Raw genomic sequence first — 19,063 nt, 5'->3', positions numbered from 1 at the left:
ATTTGGTATGCAGTTTATTAACATTGGCACATCATATTTCCAGGGAAATTATTTGGCCATGTATATTCAGTCATTGTTCATTGACTTTGAATATTTTGCATATTTTACATGTTGAAGTTTTCAACAACTTCAACATTTGAATTTTTGCAAAATTACATACAGGCTAGACGGATATCTGTGTCAACAGAATATTATTTTTATTTTATTTTTATGTTATGCTTGTATACAATGATTGTTATAATTTTGCTCTTTCTGGTTGCTGTGATTGGCAAATAAAACATTAGTTTGTTTGTTTGTTTGTTCTGTTTTTTTTTTAAATTATTTTAATAGTTATAAGTTACTAATATTATTATATTGTCTTGCATGCAGCAATGTCACAGAAGGGTAGATATCTGGATGCTTATCTAGCAGCACATTAAAAACTTGTGTAAAGCTCTATATTTCAGATGGTAGAAGAGATGAATAATCCATATATCTTGTAAATTTGACTCACGTCTAACTCTTGAAATCAGTTGACTTCATGTTCTGCATCATCCATGAGTCAAAATATTTCTGCATCGAAATACAGTAAATACATAAATTTACTCTGGAGATAATATTAGGGTGACTCTAATTAAATCCTCTGAAAGTATAATGAACAACCTAAATTTTGTTCCTTAAGGATGTACTTAGGTCAGGTTTAGGAATTTTTGTCAGATGTTCAGACTCCTTAGTTTTTTTCCTACGATACAGGGTAAAATATTTTGCCCCATAACACCCATTTTTCTTCTCATATATGACTTCAATAGCTCATAAAAGGTCATTTACCGAAATTTAAGCAGATTCTAGATTTCTTTTCTTTCGATTTGAGACCCAAATAATTCCAATGCAAATATAAGGTACAAGTCAGAGTCAGCCTTTTCTCACCATTTTTTAAACATTCGCGAAAAGAAGCTCCATAACCTATCAATATTTTTAGCTTATTTTGTTCCTTAACTAATGCACTTCTGACTTATAGTAACAATTTTAAATTCTAGATTTTTTTAATTTCACCTATTTTTTGTTAAAGTACATCCTTAAATCAAAATGTTTCACACCTCCTGTCAAAACTTGACACATGTACAAGGATTAATGTTTTCAACACACTTTATGTATAAGTTTCTTGGATTTTGATTGGTTAATAGCTACTGTATTTCAGATTTTTTTTTATAACAATGAATATTATTCATTTCCCACCATAACTGGGGTAAATGTTTAACTTAACCATATAAATTGGTATTCAGTGTAATTTAACAGATATATTTCATGTTAAGAAGGGATATTTTGAAAAAAAATACTTACTTGCAACTGAGATTTATAGCAATTACCCCATCTTAACATTAATATATCTTTTCAAGACACCTGTACCTTATTCAAGATATCAAGCATTTTGTTTATTTAACACTTTATAAGATAATTAGATATGTTTATCATGTGAATGTTGCACTCTTATTTAAATTTTATGAGCTTGTTAGCATCAAAGTGTCCTAAATATCAGAATATGTGGAGATGAAAGGTCATGTGTATAATGTTATGTTTGGGTCATTTTAAAACATTTCATCAACATTGTAGTATTTTCTTCAAAACTTGACAGAATTCATTTTAAGTTCTCAAATTGAGAAAAAAATAATATTTGAGGAACATCATCTAAAATGAAACACATGATTTGGATTGATGTCCAAGAGTACAATGTGTGATTAGATAAGCTGGATTAGCAATACTTGTTTCACCTTGTACAATTTGGGAATAGTCTTAATGTAATGGTTTCACTTGTGTTCCCTTTGAATAAAATTTTGTTAATCAGATTGAAAACTTTTATCACTATCGATTTTAGAGATAATGAAAGTAGACTATATAGATGTCTAATAGTCGAGTTTCTATCTAGCATCAATGGTCATATTTCCATGACCTCTTTTTCATGATTCAATGACTTCATAAAAAACAATATTTTTCAGAATATGTATTTTTCAGTTAATATGAGTAAAAGGACAACTATTTTTGGTTTATAGAAACATTGCATGGTCTATTATGCTCTCATTTCATGGTTCTGTGATCAACATATAAGTTTTCGTGATTAGGGGAGTTTCTATAATACTGTAGTTAATGGGCAAACTATATTTGGTATACCAAATTATTTTTAGGATACAGGGAACATCTGACTTTGACTTCATAGTCATTTAATTGTTTATTGATCAATGCTTAGTTCATTGTATCTCAGTTACCATAAATGATAAGTCAATATATTTGATATGTAGAATGGTTGTGAAGGGTTCTTGTCCATCAGGCAGGGTTCATCTGACCTTGACCTCATTCACTGTAATTACAAGCAGTTGACACTTCAAAGTAACACCCATCTTAGTTTGTACATTGCATAAAAATGAAAATAATTATTATATGTTGAAGAATGCATTATGTATTTTTCAGTTTGGAAGTTCAAGAAAACAAAATGGATGAAGATGACATGATGGGAAGTGGGCAGTGGAGGAAAAGACCTTTCCAGGATGATGATATGTATGGAATAGGAGCATATCCATCTGATCCATCATATAGAGGAATGGAACCTCCATCTACCAACTACCGTAAACAAGATCCATATCAAAATTACAATCAGTCTTATACTGGTGGATATAAAGAACAAGGTGGTGGAGGAGCAAGCAGTCAGGAATCTGAGATGAGTGGAAACAGTTGGAGTTCTTTCTTTGATGAATCTGGTTCATTTAATCCTGATGGAAGCACACCTAAACCACAAGCACCAAAACCTAAACAGCTAAGTCTAGGGTATGGTGGACAGAGTATGTATTCTCAAGGTTATGACTTTTCACAGGATGTTCCCATAGAGAAGGATTATAACCAGTGGGGTCGTGGAGGTGGAGGTGGTGTCAAAAGAAGTAAACCAAACAGGGGTGGTAGAGGTGGACGAGGAGGAGGAGGTGGGCAGTCTACAAAGCCTTGGGGACAAGGACCATCACCATGGAGTTCAGGAGGTTCTTCATGGGACGGACCTTCATCATGGGAGGATACTTCTAGCTGGCAGGATCTGGGGTATAGTAGTTATCCACCAAAGAGTGAAAATCAAAGAGGAGGTTTCAAGAGAGGAGGTGGAAGAGGAGGTGGTGACCGTGGTAGAGGTCAAGGCCGTGGAGGAGGAAGAGGGGGTTTTGATCGTGGCAGAGGTCAAAGTCGAGGAGGACAAAGAGGTGGCAGAGGAAGAGGAAATCAAGGTAAAGCAACTGTTGCTTGACTGACTAACAATAAAAAAAGAGAAGATAGCAAGAAGTAATGGTAACCAAAAACCAGAGTTCAGTGAATGGTTGACAACACAATTGGGGGGGGGGGGGGGGAGGGGGGCAAAAAGATACAAGACACTTCACAGAAACAAAACACAAACCCTAATAAAAAGATATTGAGCAAAACACAAACCCCAATAAAAAGTCATGGTATACTCCTCTGCTCAACACAGTATAAAGCTATTTGAGCTTGTTTTTTGTCCTTGCTTACCCCAAAAAGAAAAATACATACTCCCAGCTGGTGCTAGTATGTTACATCTTCAAGATTATCAATATGCAACAGACATGACAGATCAGGTGATTGTTAAAAAAGATGAGTTTTTATTGCTTCTTCAGTAAGTTGAAGCGACTATTGAAATGCCAATCCACACATTGGATCTGTATATTTATAATCTACAGGAGTTCAGCAAAATAAACCAGGAATGCCACCAAACCAGATTGGAGGTTTTGCAAAAAAGCGAGGAGGAATGAAACAAACAACAGTACCTCCAGTTCACAGTATGGCTAATGTAGCAAAATTAGATGTTTCCCAGATGTCAACAGCTGAAAAGATTCGTAGATTCTGTTTATTTTTACAAACTGATGTCTCAAAAGTCAATGCCATCCAAACAATAGAAAATGGAATTACTGGAAGCAAATTGGGTTTAAAGACAGAATACAAGGTACTTACATAATACTTGACCTAATACATATACAGTTCATACATGATATTACTGTGACTGTTCAAAACAAACATGATATTATTTGAATTAGTTATAGATGTTATGAATTGAATACTTTAAATATAAAGTATTCTTTCTAAAATTGATGTCAAATATTCTCAGAAATTATTGTTTTCATACAAGAATTTGTATGATTTTGATTGTTTTTCATAAAATGAACTTCTGACCTCACTTAAAGATTGTTCACAGTTAAAACCTTGAGATAAAAGAAAGCAGAAAATCTTATGAAAAGTAATAAATTTATTTTCTTTAAATGTTGCATTATATTACAAGATAGTTTTGATCAATTTTCTCATGTTAGCAGTTAGAAAAAATATGTTCTTCTTTTACCCCAGTGACAAGGATCTACAATACTGAATGAGAACACCTCTATTTGTTTGTCACTTTTCTGTTTTCCTTGATCAAATAAATCAATATGGCCTTCTACCTTCAAGGTAGTATGTAAAATGTAGTTTGTTTTCTTTCTTTAATGATTATTGCGTCTACCCAATTTTACAAATATTATAGACAAGTGGGAAAAATCAATTTCCATGATATAATCTATCAAAGGTCTTTGATAAACACTAATAATGGTTGTTTGAATCATGAGAATGTTTTATGTACTGGTATATTCATTTAAACGGAAATTATATTTTTTAAAGAATACACTTTGATGTATTCACAACTAACTTTTTAGTCTGTCCTCACAGTAACTTCTAGTGAATCAATAACTACCCAATCTAATTAAAATACGGATGCTGTGTCCAAGCTTTGCTTACAAGGACCTGACAACATTTGGTTGTACTTTGTGTTCTGGTAAGCCAATGAAATATTCAGCCTTCAAATTTTTTGAACATATGTATTAATTCAACAAAACAAGGGGATCATGAAAGGCCTCTAAAACAGATAGTAGAATGGGTTTTTTTTCAGATCCTTGTAAGCAAAGCTTGAACCAAGGCTTCCAAAACGGTCATATATTCCGGACATTTGTATAATGTCCGGTAAAAGTCCGGCTGGGCAAAGCACGAAACGGTCATCTACTTTTTATTAAGTCTCCCAAACGAAGTTTGGGAAGACTTATTGTTTTTGCTCAGTTCTTATTATTATTATTATTCTTCTTCCTCTTCCTCTTCCGCCGCTTTTAAATTTGAACTTGTCCGCACCCGTTCTCCAAAACCGCTTGTCAGATTAACTTAGGGTTTCACAATATGTTAGACTAACATGTCTAGTGGTGCAATCAGGGTTTTGTTTGTGCAATGGGGTTCATAAAGGGGTACTTTGAGGGGCAAAAAGAAAAGAGGGTTTTACTATAGAACCCTATGGGATTTTATTTTTTTAAATTTTCAAATGATTATAAATTGAAAACCGTTTGTGATAGACACAATCTTTTTAATTGAAAATGTTCTAAATGATAAAGCCCATTAAATGAAATACAGGGTTAGTCCCCAGGGGTCATCCCCACCCCCTGCCATTTAAGAAAGTTCTAATACCTTGTAAGTGGTCAAGATCCCCACCCCTAAACCATATATATTCTGGTTTGTCATGCTAAGATGGTTTGAATGATATACAGGGTTAGTCCCCAGGGGTCATCCCGACCCCCTGCCATTTGAGAAATTTCTAATATCTTGTAAATGGTCGAGATCCCCACCCCTAAACCATATATATTCTGGTTTGTCATGATAAAGCACATGAAATGAAATACAGGGTTAATCCCCAGGGGTCACCCCCACCCCATGCCATTTAAGAAAGTTCTAATATCTTGTAAGTGGTCAAGATCCCCACCCCTAAACCATATATATTCTGGTTTGTCATGCTAAGATGGTTTGAATGATATACAGGGTTAGTCCCCAGGGGTCATCCCGACCCCCTGCCATTTGAGAAAGTTCTAATATCTTGTAAATGGTCGAGATCCCCACCCCTAAACCATATATATTCTGGTTTGTCATGATAAAGCACATGAAATGAAATACAGGGTTAGTCCCCAGGGGTCACCCCCACCCCATGCCATTTAAGAAAGTTCTAATATCTTGTAAGTGATCAAGATCCCCACCCCTAAACCATATATATTCTGGTTTGTCATGCTAAGATGGTTTGAATGATATACAGGGTTAGTCCCCAGGGGTCATCCCGACCCCCTGCCATTTGAGAAAGTTCTAATTTCATGTAAATGGTCGAGATCCCCACCCCTAAACCATATATATTCTGGTTTGTCATGCTAAGATGGTTTGAATGATATACAGGGTTAGTCCCCAGGGGTCATCCCGACCCCCTGCCATTTGAGAAAGTTCTAATATCTTGTAAATGGTTGAGATCCCCACCCCTAAACCATATATATTCTGGTTTGTCATGCTAAGATGGTTTGAATGAAATACAGGGTTAGTCCCCAGGGGTCACCCCGACCCCCTGCCATTTGAGAAAGTTCTAATATCTTGTAAATGGTCGAGATCCCCACCCCTAAACCATATATATTCTGGTTTGTCATGATAAAGCACATCAAATGAAATACAGGGTTAGTCCTCAGGGGTCACCCCCACCCCCTGCCATTTAAGAAAGTTCTAATGTAAGTGGTTAAGATCCACACCCCTAAACCAAATATATTCTGGTTTGTCATGCTATGATGGTTTGAATGATATACAGGGTTAGTCCCCAGGGGTCATCCCGACCCCCTGCCATTTGAGAAAGTTCTAATATCTTGTAAATAGTTGAGATCCCCACCCCTAAACCATATATATTCTGGTTTGTCATGATAAAGCACATGAAATGAAATACAGGGTTAATCCCCAGGGGTCACCCCCACCCCATGCCATTTAAGAAAGTTCTAATATCTTGTAAGTGGTCAAGATCCCCACCCCTAAACCATATATATTCTGGTTTGTCATGCTAAGATGGTTTGAATGATATACAGGGTTAGTCCCCAGGGGTCATCCCGACCCCCTGCCATTTGAGAAATTTCTAATATCTTGTAAATGGTCGAGATCCCCACCCCTAAACCATATATATTCTGGTTTGTCATGATAAAGCACATGAAATGAAATACAGGGTTAGTCCCCAGGGGTCACCCCCACCCCATGCCATTTAAGAAAGTTCTAATATCTTGTAAGTGGTCAAGATCCCCACCCCTAAACCATATATATTCTGGTTTGTCATGCTAAGATGGTTTGAATGATATACAGGGTTAGTCCCCAGGGGTCATCCCGACCCCCTGCCATTTGAGAAAGTTCTAATTTCATGTAAATGGTCGAGATCCCCACCCCTAAACCATATATATTCTGGTTTGTCATGCTAAGATGGTTTGAATGATATACAGGGTTAGTCCCCAGGGGTCATCCCGACCCCCTGCCATTTGAGAAAGTTCTAATATCTTGTAAATGGTTGAGATCCCCACCCCTAAACCATATATATTCTGGTTTGTCATGCTAAGATGGTTTGAATGAAATACAGGGTTAGTCCCCAGGGGTCATCCCGACCCCCTGCCATTTGAGAAAGTTCTAATATCTTGTAAATGGTCGAGATCCCCACCCCTAAACCATATATATTCTGGTTTGTCATGATAAAGCACATCAAATGAAATACAGGGTTAGTCCTCAGGGGTCACCCCCACCCCCTGCCATTTAAGAAAGTTCTAATGTAAGTGGTTAAGATCCACACCCCTAAACCAAATATATTCTGGTTTGTCATGCTATGATGGTTTGAATGATATACAGGGTTAGTCCCCAGGGGTCATCCCGACCCCCTGCCATTTGAGAAAGTTCTAATATCTTGTAAATAGTTGAGATCCCCACCCCTAAACCATATATATTCTGGTTTGTCATGATAAAGCACGTCAAATGAAATACAGGGTTAGTCCCCAGGGGTCACCCCCACCCCCTGCCATTTAAGAAAGTTCTAATATCTTGTAAGTGGTCAAGATCCCCACCCCTAAACCATATATATTCTGGTTTGTCATACCAAGATGGTTTGAATGATATACAGGGTTAGTCCCCAGGGGTCACCCCCACCCCCTGCTATTTAAGAAAGTTCTAATATCTTGTAAGTGGTCAAGATCCCCACCCCTAAACCATATATATTCTGGTTTGTCATACCAAGATGGTTTGAATGATATACAGGGTTAGTCCCCAGGGGTCATCCCGACCTCCTGCCATTTGAGAAAGTTCTAATATCTTGTAAATGGTCGAGATCCCCACCCCTAAACCATATATATTCCTGTTCATCATGTCTCGAACATTTGAATGACGTATACGGTCAGTCCCCACTGGGTTCCCCCCTCCCCCAATGTTTTAATATCTTGTAAATGGTCGAGATCCCCACCCCTAGACCATATATATTCCTGTTCGTCGTTTCTCGAACATTTGAATGATGTATAGGGTCAGTCCCCAGGGGTTCCCCCCACCCCCAATGTTCTAGTATCTTGTAAATGGTCGAGATCCTCACCCCTAAACCATATATATTCTGGTTTGTCATGCCAAGATGATTTGAATGATATACAGGGTTAGTCCCTAGGCATCACTAATGCATTAACTTTACTGGACCAAACCAATTTTCACTGGACTTTGTCCAATGTCAGGCGACACTGGGAATTACGAATTATGGGAGCTTCGTTTGGGAGACTTCGTAACAGCATCCTGTTACAATCATTTCTTGTTTTTCAAGGCTTTCTTAAGAGACGGTCATTTTAACATAATTCGCGATCTTTTTGACCCAACCTTTTGCCTTTAACAGCCACACATTTCCAGTCATAAAAGTGACATGATCATTAAGTACTATCAAAACAACCCCTACTTTAATACCTTCTCATTTTAATCAAGGCTAATTAGTTGTCGAACAGCTGAAATTTACCTGTTCAGGTGACAGGTAAACTATTTTGAACCGGACATTGATTGGTCTATTCAAAGTTATTTTCATACATTTCACCGGTTTGCATCTAATTAATTTAGTCAAAAAGATTTAAATTATCAGAAATACATTAACAAATAATATTTGATGAAAAAATTAAAGAGGTGAAAATGAAAAATCGTCATAACCACGTTGTTTGAACCAGAGACACGTCTCTGTTTGAACTAGTACACGTGTGCGCATGTGCATGTGCGCAGGTGTGAAATTTAATTATGAATCCAAGGATTTCTATACAAATCCTTGTGAATCCTAATTTCTTTTAAAAATGCTTAAATTGTCATTGATACCTTTATCTCACGTTTATTTCGAATATTTTCTTGAAGAAATAACATAGAATGAGCTACTTACACTCATTCATGCTTTGCAAACGCACACGGAATTTACGAATCCGTCTCTGGTCCATGTTTTACCATTGTCAAGATAACATCCGGTTTCAGATTTAAAAACGAAAGTAAAGTTTTTGACAACGTTATTTTGCACAAATAAAGAGTCTAAGGCAGATATAAGTACGCTGATGTTGCACACTTCGGATGATGCACTGCCAATTTAACAGTTTACGTCAGAACTTCGAATTTGAATCAAAGAAAGTTTAATATCGTTTTTTTTAATATCAATCATTGGGATGGCCAACTCGGCAACTGATTACCATAATTGCCTTTTGTTTATTTAGTCTTAAAGGATTAAAATCGGGATAATATATAAAATGTCCGGCTGGCTAAAAATAATTTTGGAAGCCCTGGCTTGAACATAGGATCTGTATTTTAATCAGAGTGATAACTACCAGTTCACATGAAAGCACGTATAATTTACAAGTTAGATAAACATAGGATAGGTATCTTCATCTTCTGGTAAGCGGCCACCATCAACTGGTTGACTATTCTGCCACATTTTGGTATTGTACAACATATTATTGCCTGTGAACCTCAATACATCTGTAAGTTTTTGTTTAGGTGGATCCTCAGAAGTTTGTAGGTCAAACAAAGGTTAAACTTTATACTTGGCATATTTTAGATTTTTAGCTCACCTGGCCCAAAGGGCCAAGTGAGCTTTTCTCATCACTTGGCGTCCGTCGTCCGTCCGTCTTCGTTGTCCGTTGTCGTTAGCTTTTTAGAAAAATCTTCTCCTCTGAAACCACTGGGCCAAATATAACCAAATTTGGCCACAATCATCATTAGGGTATCTAGTTTAAAAAATGTGTCCAATGACCCCGCCAACCAACCAAGATGGCCACCATGGCTAAAAATAGAACAGAGGGGTAAAATGTAGATTTTGGCTTATATCTCTGAAACCAAAGCATTAAGGGTAAATCTGACATGGGTAAAACTGATTATCAAGTCAAGATCTATCTGCCCTGAAATTTTCAGACAAATCTGACAACCTGTTGTTGGGTTGCTGCCCCTGAATTGGTAATTTTAAGGAAATTTTGCAGTTTTTGGTTATTATCTTGAATATTATTATAGATAGAGATAAACTGTAAACAGCAATAATGTTCAGCAAAGTAAGATCTACATATAAGTTGTCATGACCAAAATTGTCAGTCGACCCCTTTAGGAGTTATTGCCCTTAATAGTCAATTTTTAACAATTTTTTGTAAATTTTTGTAATCTTTTACAAAAATCTTCTTCTCTGAAACTACTGAGACAAATTTAATCATACTTGGCCATAATCATTATTAGGGTATCTAGTTTAAAAAATTTGTCCGATGACCCCGCCTTCCAACCATCATGGCCAACTTGGTTAAAAATAGAACATAGGGGTAAAATGCAGTTTTTGGTTTATATCTCTGAAACTAAAGCATTTAGAGCAAAAATGTTCATCAGATTTAGATTTATCTGCCCTGAAATTTTCAGACGAATCCGACAACCCGTTGTTGGGTTGCTGCCCCTGAGTTAGTAATTTTACAAAAATTTTGCAGTTTTTTTGTTATTATTTTAGATATCATTATAATATCTAATATCTAATACTATTAATTATGATTTTAACCTTATTTTACATGATTTCCAAAGCATAAGTAAATACAGGTGAGCGACACAGGCTCTTGAGAGCCTCTAGTTTATCAAATTGGCAGACCATACATGTATTTGTTATAACTAAGTACTCTTCAACAAAAAAGCTTTATTTCATAGATTAAATGTCTGATTTTTGCTTCAATTGCCTAGTCAAGTTTGTCTTATATTGCACAACTGACTTGTATCATATTTTTTCTTGTTCATGAGATATATTGGGGAACATAACAGACTTTTTGTTTGCATCACTAGCTACAAGCACAAATGCATTCAGATATACTGAAACAATGCATCACTTAAATGTTTGAAATCAAGGATACTTATCAGTTATCAAGAACAACATTTCTGACATTGATTACAATGTTTAATGCCAAAACCATAGGAATATATGAACAAAATAAGTTAAGAAAATGTTGTTGTTGCTGCAATAGAGTTGGAGAGAAGGAATAGAGCAAGCAAACTTAGGCCTTACAAAATTGCATAAAACTTATTAGATATGAAGTGGGTTTAAACAAATCATATAACCCAGTTCGTGAAGGTACTTGAGGTATTTATAAATATAACACTTATTTCCTGGAAAGCTGTTTGAAATGGTTTTAGCAGTTTTTCATGTTATTTGATTCTGACAGACTTTTTGATGTAAACTTATGTATATATTTATTGTAAGAACCATAGCTGATTATCTTCATGTTTTGAAAACATTATTCAACTTACATCTTACTGCAACTACAAAGTTGAACAAAGATCGAAAAAGATAGTATATAAAAAAACAAATGGTACGACAGAAATATGTATTTGTTTAACTTTATTTTAATCTTCATTTAAAATGTAAAATCACATTTTATTATTTTTTTTTTAAGTCATTATACATTTGCAACCTCAAGCCTCAGAATTAATAAAAAAAATTCATAGATACTTGTTAAAATCATTTTTTTATGGGGAAAAAATCAAGAGAACCATAAATGATGAATGACATTTCATTATCACATTTATATATTTTTTCAAACATACCACATTACTATTATAATATTTATGCCTTTTTATAGTGTGAAGAACTTATGAAAGTTGCCAACAAATGGATGTATACAGGTTGTCTGCATTTGTCTGGAGTTTTTCTAGCTCGGTCTGTTGGTGGCAACAAGAAGGAGGTCAAACATGACACATATTCAAAGGGATTAGATATACTGAAGTCCAAGACAGTTGCTGAAATATATTCTGGTATAGACCCTGGTCCTGATGCCATCAGGTTAGTTATACTATGAAACAAAGCAAAAATACAAACAAAACAAAAACAAAAGCTTAATGCATTTTAAGGTAAGACTTTTTTTAATGATTATTTTTGTGTTTGTAAGTTTCAGAGGTGAAGGTATGCTATTATTTAAAAACATATTAAGATATGGTACTATTTGTTTATCTTTAACAATAAAGTCATGTTTTTTAATCAAGAAAATGTATAATAACATTGTATAATGTAATAAAGTGGAGAGCAGAAGCTTTTTGTTATAGAAGGAAGAATGATAGCAACTACTGAATAATATCATTGAACCTCCATTACTGTTGAAAAAATAAATTAATGTGGACTTGCATGAAAAATAACCACTTTCAGGAATTAAAATGATTGATGCCTTTTTGAAACAGTGACATAATTACATTATGTTTCTTTATCCCAACCTAAATAGGGAATCAGTTGAAAATACTAACAGATCAGTGGATTGAACAATAATTCAATTTATTCTAGGTTAGATTACAATATCTAAAAAAAATAAGCATAGATTATATACAACTTGTTTTACTTTAAGTTTGTAACATCCACACAAAAGAAACATTTACCAAACCTGAATCTTTAGAAAGCAACAGACATCAAAACAAATCACAAATTTTGATTTTAAGTGTAAATGTTTTAATATTTTAAGTTTTAAATTTCTTTTGAACTCATTTTATAGAAATGAATTAAGCAGTTCATTAGATAAAGATATGGACATCAGTAAGCAAGCATCTAATGCTTTACAGAAGCAAGAACTGATTGCAACAACTTTAGCTACAAAAGAAGAAGGATTTATAAAACTGGTCCATTATCTCAAAACTTATGAAAAATTACCTGAATCGAAGATTGGAGCCATTGAACAAGCTGTTACTGCTTCTAAATGTGGATTGGATCATAAGTATGAGGATCGACAGGCTAGACTGCCAACAGGAAAGATGATTTTCAGGGGAACATTGACCATTGAAGGTATTGTCATTGCTCGCTCAACTGGTCCCAAAAGAAAAGAAACAAAGGCACAGACATATGCTATGGCTTATGAGAGTTTTAGTGATAAGCCCATCCATGAAATATTGAGAGGTATTCCTGATGAAGAAGACTTTATTAACAGTGAGAAAGCTCTCTTCAGTTCTCCAGATGTAAAGAAAAATATGACTTTAGAAGAAAAATTGACTGCCCTAATGGGAATTATCAAGGACACTCAGTTTCAAGAGAACAATATAAACACTATAGATTGCAGTGCCCTCCATTTGGGACTTACTCCAACTTGTATATACAGGAAAAGTATTGAAGATGGGTCATCAGGTAATCTCATCTGTGAACTGTACTTGGATAATGTACTTATTGGTACAGGTGAGTCAGAAAGGAGGAAAGAATCACAGATGGAGGCTTACAACAGTGCATACGATACTCTCTGTACATCCACCAGTGATTATATTCTGAGAGAACACAAACGTCTTAAGCCTGAAGATACTAATGATCCAAACATTGTGGATGTTTGGGTAAAAGGAGAAGGCAAGCATAACATTGACTCTAACATGGCTGGTTTGAAAAGGTACAGGCATAATCCAGATGATCCAAAGAAGACAGTGGAGACATTTGTCATTTTAGAACATGATGACTGGGCCATGGATAGGAAAAGGCAGGCATTCTGTATACTTAATTACAGTGCAACCTTAAATGGGATGCTACTTCAGTGGAATATTGAAGCAGATGGCAGTCTCTTTAAGTAAGATTAAGATTAAAGTATTGTGTAAACCTTGTTATAGTTAATGTTTAAAAGAATTTCATGGTAAAAGTCTAATTTGCTGAGTATTCAAGAAAAGCTTATGGACATTAGCAAAATGTAGCTGAAGTATTAACCGTAAATTACATTAAAAGAGGCCTGTACCATTTAATTGCAAGGTTGGACCAAATCAGGTAATGCAGGTACCTATTTTGTGATATTCTGTTCTTATAAATATTTGATGCCTTAAAACATACTTACATATTTTCCAACTTATAAATCTTTCATAATACAGCTTTAATTAATGTAGATGAATAATACAGCTTTAATTGATGTAGATGAATCACACAGATAAAGGATAATAATACCAAAAAATTATCGACAGCAACTAATCAAACAAGTACAGTCATAATTTGCATGACTATCTCAATAAAAATTACAGAGACAGTACATTCATACTTTCAGATGTGAGATCAAATTACAAGGACAACACATTGGAGAAGCATATGGACCAAGTAAGGGTACTGTAAGGAACTTGGCAGCTGCTGATGCTTTGTTTAGATTATATGAAACGCAGAGTGTTGTCAAGGTTAGTTTTAGTCCAGATAAAACCAAGTACATGTTATTAGGGAAGATATCAATACACACATTTTCATAGAAAGGAATATCCTCGAAAGACTTCCTATTTGGTCACCTCTACCTATATTTTACCATTGACTGGTTATTGAACAATTATTGCATCAAGGGTCAATTCTGCAAGTCATAGAAAACAACGCTTTCAGTTAGCTTACCTTTCTTTGTAAGCAATAGAAACATTGATCCCATTTTGATTATAAGCATATCTTATTGTTTGCAGATTTTTATTTGCAATAGGTCCTTCTTAAAGAATAAATACAGGAGAGGATGAGATATTATTTTTCAAGTCTCAAATACTTTTTCTTTTGCATAATTTCATTGATTGAAAATTAGATAATTAATTATAAAATTCTCACAAAAGATAAACAACTTTTGCATCCATGTGTGATATTACATGTATTGTGTCTATTTCTTCTTGTTTTGTAATTTACAGATTTTGAGAAGAGATGATAGTAAACTTTGGATTGCCTATGAGAATATAGCATCAAAAGCTGATGCTGTCAGGCAGGCCAGTGGAGAGGAAGAGGTCAAACCTGAGGAGCCTCCAAAGGAGGTGAAGGAAGGGGAACCACAACCTTTAGCTCCTCCTAACAAATGGGTGATGAAAATTGTTGAGGAAATTCTGAACACATTTAATAATAATTTCACACTTGATGAACTCATATTTGGTCCTGGTATGTATGCTTTGTTTTTTATACGACCGCAAACAAAATTTTGTGGTCGTATATTGGTACGACGTTGGCGTCTTCGTCGTCCGAAGACACATTAGTTTTCGCACTCTAACTTTAGTTTAAGTGAATGGATCTCAATGAAATTTTACCATAAGGTTCAATACCACAAAAGAAAGGTGGGGATTGATTTTGGGGGTTATGGTACCCACAGTTAAGGAATTAGGGGCCAAAATGGGGCTAAAAATAAGCATTTTTTTGTAACTTCCAGACATAACTTGTGTGTAAGTGTATGGATCTCTCTGACATTGTACCACAAGGTTCCATATCACAAAGGGAATGCTGGGATTGATTTTGGGGGTAATTGCCTCCAAATTTTAGGAATTAGGGGCCAAAAAGGGGCAAAAAACAAGCATTTTTCTAGTTTCATGACAATTACTTGTGTGTAAGTGTATGGATCTTTATGAAATTGTACTACAAGGTTCCATATCACAAAGGGAAAGCTGGAATTGAGTTTGGGGGTAATTGCCCAAAAAGTTAAGGAATAAGGGGCCAAAAATAAGCATTTTTCTTGTTTCCAGACAAGAACTTGTGTTCAAATGTATGGATCTCTCTGAAATTGTACTGCAAGGTACCATTCCACAAAGGGAAGGCTGAGATTGATTTTGGGGGTAATTCCTTCAAATTTTTAGTAATTAGGGGCCATAAAAGGGCAAAAAAACAAGCATTTTTCTAGTTTCAGGACAAAAACTTTTGTGTAAGTGTATGGATCTTTATGAAATTGTACTGCAAGGTTCCCTATCACAAAGGGAAAGCTGGGTTTGAGTTTGGGGGTAATTGCCCTAAACGTTTAGGAATTTGGGGCCAAAAAACAAGCATTTTTCTAGTTTCCAGACAATAATTTGTGTTCAAGTGTATGGATCTCTCTGAAATTGTACTGCAACGTACCATACCACAAAGGGAAAGCTGGGATTGAGTTTGGGGGGTGATGAATCATAAGGGGGTTCAAAAATCGGGGGGGGGGGGGGAGGGGTTTTCCTTTTTTTTCTTTAAAATTTTCCATTTTAAATTGGTTATTTCTGATTAATATATAAAAGCAAATAATAATGATATGGTTTGAATAGGTAAATTAAAAATTTTTAAGTTCTTAGACCACTTTCATTCTGTGTGAGAAACCTATGCTGTGTCAAATATTTAATTACAATCCAAATTCAGTGCTGTATCAAGCTTGAATGTTGTGTCCATACTTGCCCCAACTGTTCAGGGTTCGACCTCTGCGGTCGTATCAAGCTGCGCCCCAGCGGAGCATTTTATTTACAGTATGTTATAATTACATGCATAAAGTTACTTGGTCATTCATTTTATCTGTCAACCAGCGAAGGTAGCAACGTTTCTAAAGAAATCAAGTAAACAAAAATGACAATAATGACTATCAGTATTTTTTTACTTTTTAAGAAGATATCAATTACTGTAAATTCAGAAATTATTGGGTGCATTTATTATTGTGGATTTTGCAGAATGGACTAAAATGCGAGATTAATTATTGCAATTTTAAGGAAAATCTACATACAGTTATATGTATCTGAAATCAGAATGCGAGTTCTTATTATTGCGATACTCATTCAGTCGCATTATTCGCATTTATAAAAACCTTGCAATAATTTCTGAATTTACAATAACCAAAAACTTTTATAAAGCTCTCCTGCATTATGCAGTAGAGCTCAGCATACCATATATAGTTTGTTCATTTGCTTTCTTAAATATTTGTGTACAATAGAAACAAAAGAATGAAGCATGTAAAAACAGTACAAACATTTAGACAACCATGGGGGAAATTGAGATATACGTTAGATAACTTGGCAGGAAATAACGTATTTCGGGTAGATTGAGTCAGATGTAACACCACCAACTGGGGCCCGATCAAATAGAACATACCAGAAAGAAGTACATATTTAAAACAAAATAGTTCTTACACATAAATATCAAATTATGTAGAATATAAGTAGGTAATTTAGGTTTCAAATGAAAAGGTGCAGAACTGGTGATCCTTGTAAAACACCTTTTGACTGATGATTTTGAATAATGAAAAAGTGTATGAATGAAATCTAAAAATGAGGGTATTTATTTCCTGTTTCTCAGATATGATGAAGTTCCTGTTTAGTTATATCCAATGTTCTGGTAACCAGTATGCTCTGATATGTAAAAAAACGTATTTTGACACATCCTTCCCCCTTCCCTACTTGCAATTGAAAAATTAAACATAGAAAGCAAAGAGGGGGGCAAGATTAGGTGGTGTGTGTCTTATACAAATTTTAGTACACAAACTGGCCTAAAAGTGAGATAATGAGGTAGGACACATATGAGGAGATTTTTCAAGAAAAAATATGCCATAACTTTAAAAAAAAAAACAAAGGAGCATACACCTCAACTCATTTCGTTTTAGGACGAAAGTACCAGTAGGTTGATGTGAAGCTTTTATATTTTAAATAAGGAAGGGGTATACATTGAATAGTACATACTTTACTGAACTAGATAATTGATGTTGTGTTTATGATTTCAGGTATGCCTGTTCCTGAAAAGAAAGCAGTCACAGACCTAGCTAAACTTCTGGAGTTGAAAGTGAGCACTCGTCAGAGAGATGGTCAAGGGTATATTGTCATTCATAAAAGCAGGACACCACAAGAAATGGTCAAATGTTTGTCGCAACATCAAGGCACAAGTGGTAGATATTCCTTAATTGCAGCAGCCAACCTTCCAAAGCACTCGGACATAGAAGAGGAAATTCGTAGAACTACGCCAAATGCCACCGTTGCTAATCCTAAGCCCATCATTCAGACAAAGAAACGTGTGTCACATATCAAAGGTCAACAAGCTCAGAGTATTATGATGAGATTAGCTGGTGTTGCTGAAGCTTCTATGGAAACACTTCAGTTTAAACAAGAACCATCATTTGATCAGCCAAAGATAAATTGGCTCTGAATGTTCTGATTTTAGTATGTCTTGTTATTTCAAAAACCATATGGATGTTTCATTGGCATACATAGATTTCTAACATTTCACTACCACTCTATTAGGACAAGTGTAATGAAGCAGTTTTGTAATTCATATTGATGTCAACTGTTACAAAATCAGCTGTCAATTATCATTATCAGTGGATAAACATATGAAACTCAAGGCCACTTTTGAGATATATTCAACAAATTTTAAGTTTTAGGTACATGTATATTACTTTTTTAATTCATAGAAAACATTAATGTGTTGTTTTTTTTTTTTTTGTATTTATGTTTGTTAATTTTTTACAAGCTGGAGGGTTCTTTCAGACTGAAGAATGAATAAGTAGTAATTATATTTAGTTTAACATTATATCTACTTTGAAGCAACATTCCACTCCTGATGCTATTTTCTGAAATAATTGTCTTACTTGTATATGTCTAGTAACTTAGAAAAAGTAAATAAAAGCATTTAAAGTAACTAGAAGCTGGTCATTTCAATTGCTATGATAGGGTAATTTACCAAATTCATAAAAGTATAATATAATCCAAGTAACTTGATTATGGAACATATGAGAATTTTTTATCTTTGATTGCAAGCATTTTATTTCTTTTTTTAACATTAATATTATTGTGGTGTTAAAAGTTTGATGTTAATACTCCTTTGGACCAAGTTTCTGGCCACTGTCCTTGTTTTGAAATTGTAAGAATTTGTCCCTACTTTAAATCTGTGCCCTTTAGCTATAGGTAAACCGTTTCTGCAGATAAAATTTCTCTTTGTTTCATTGTTTGTTTTAGTATACACAGCAAAAAGTGCAACGCATGTTTTACATACGTTTTAAATAACGTCTGTAAAACGTACGTTTTACGTATGGAA

At 34.8% G+C, this 19,063-nt stretch overlaps 1 protein-coding gene across 8 annotated transcripts in view; it reads left to right on the top strand.

Moving 5' to 3' along the window:
• The window catches only part of LOC127728278 (uncharacterized), a 30,398-nt gene extending 11,415 nt beyond the window's left edge, over window positions 1-18,983 (top strand). For all 8 annotated transcript variants that reach the window (XM_052235580.1, XM_052235576.1, XM_052235583.1 and 5 more), the window contains 7 exons: window positions 2,443-3,239; window positions 3,705-3,967; window positions 11,952-12,151; window positions 12,849-13,895; window positions 14,358-14,481; window positions 14,962-15,202; window positions 17,757-18,983. In XM_052235580.1, coding sequence (XP_052091540.1) covers window positions 2,465-3,239; window positions 3,705-3,967; window positions 11,952-12,151; window positions 12,849-13,895; window positions 14,358-14,481; window positions 14,962-15,202; window positions 17,757-18,175 — 3,069 coding nt within the window. In that variant the 5' untranslated portion in view covers window positions 2,443-2,464 and the 3' untranslated portion in view covers window positions 18,176-18,983. The remainder of the gene's footprint in view (window positions 1-2,442; window positions 3,240-3,704; window positions 3,968-11,951; window positions 12,152-12,848; window positions 13,896-14,357; window positions 14,482-14,961; window positions 15,203-17,756) is intronic.
• Window positions 18,984-19,063: the final 80 nt, after the last annotated feature.

The sequence above is a fragment of the Mytilus californianus genome, unplaced genomic scaffold (assembly GCF_021869535.1).
Source record: "Mytilus californianus isolate M0D057914Y unplaced genomic scaffold, xbMytCali1.0.p SCAF_2, whole genome shotgun sequence".
Taxonomy (NCBI): domain Eukaryota; kingdom Metazoa; phylum Mollusca; class Bivalvia; order Mytilida; family Mytilidae; genus Mytilus; species Mytilus californianus.
The sequence above is the reverse complement of the archived record's forward strand: the minus strand, read 5'-3'. Positions and strand labels throughout refer to the sequence as shown.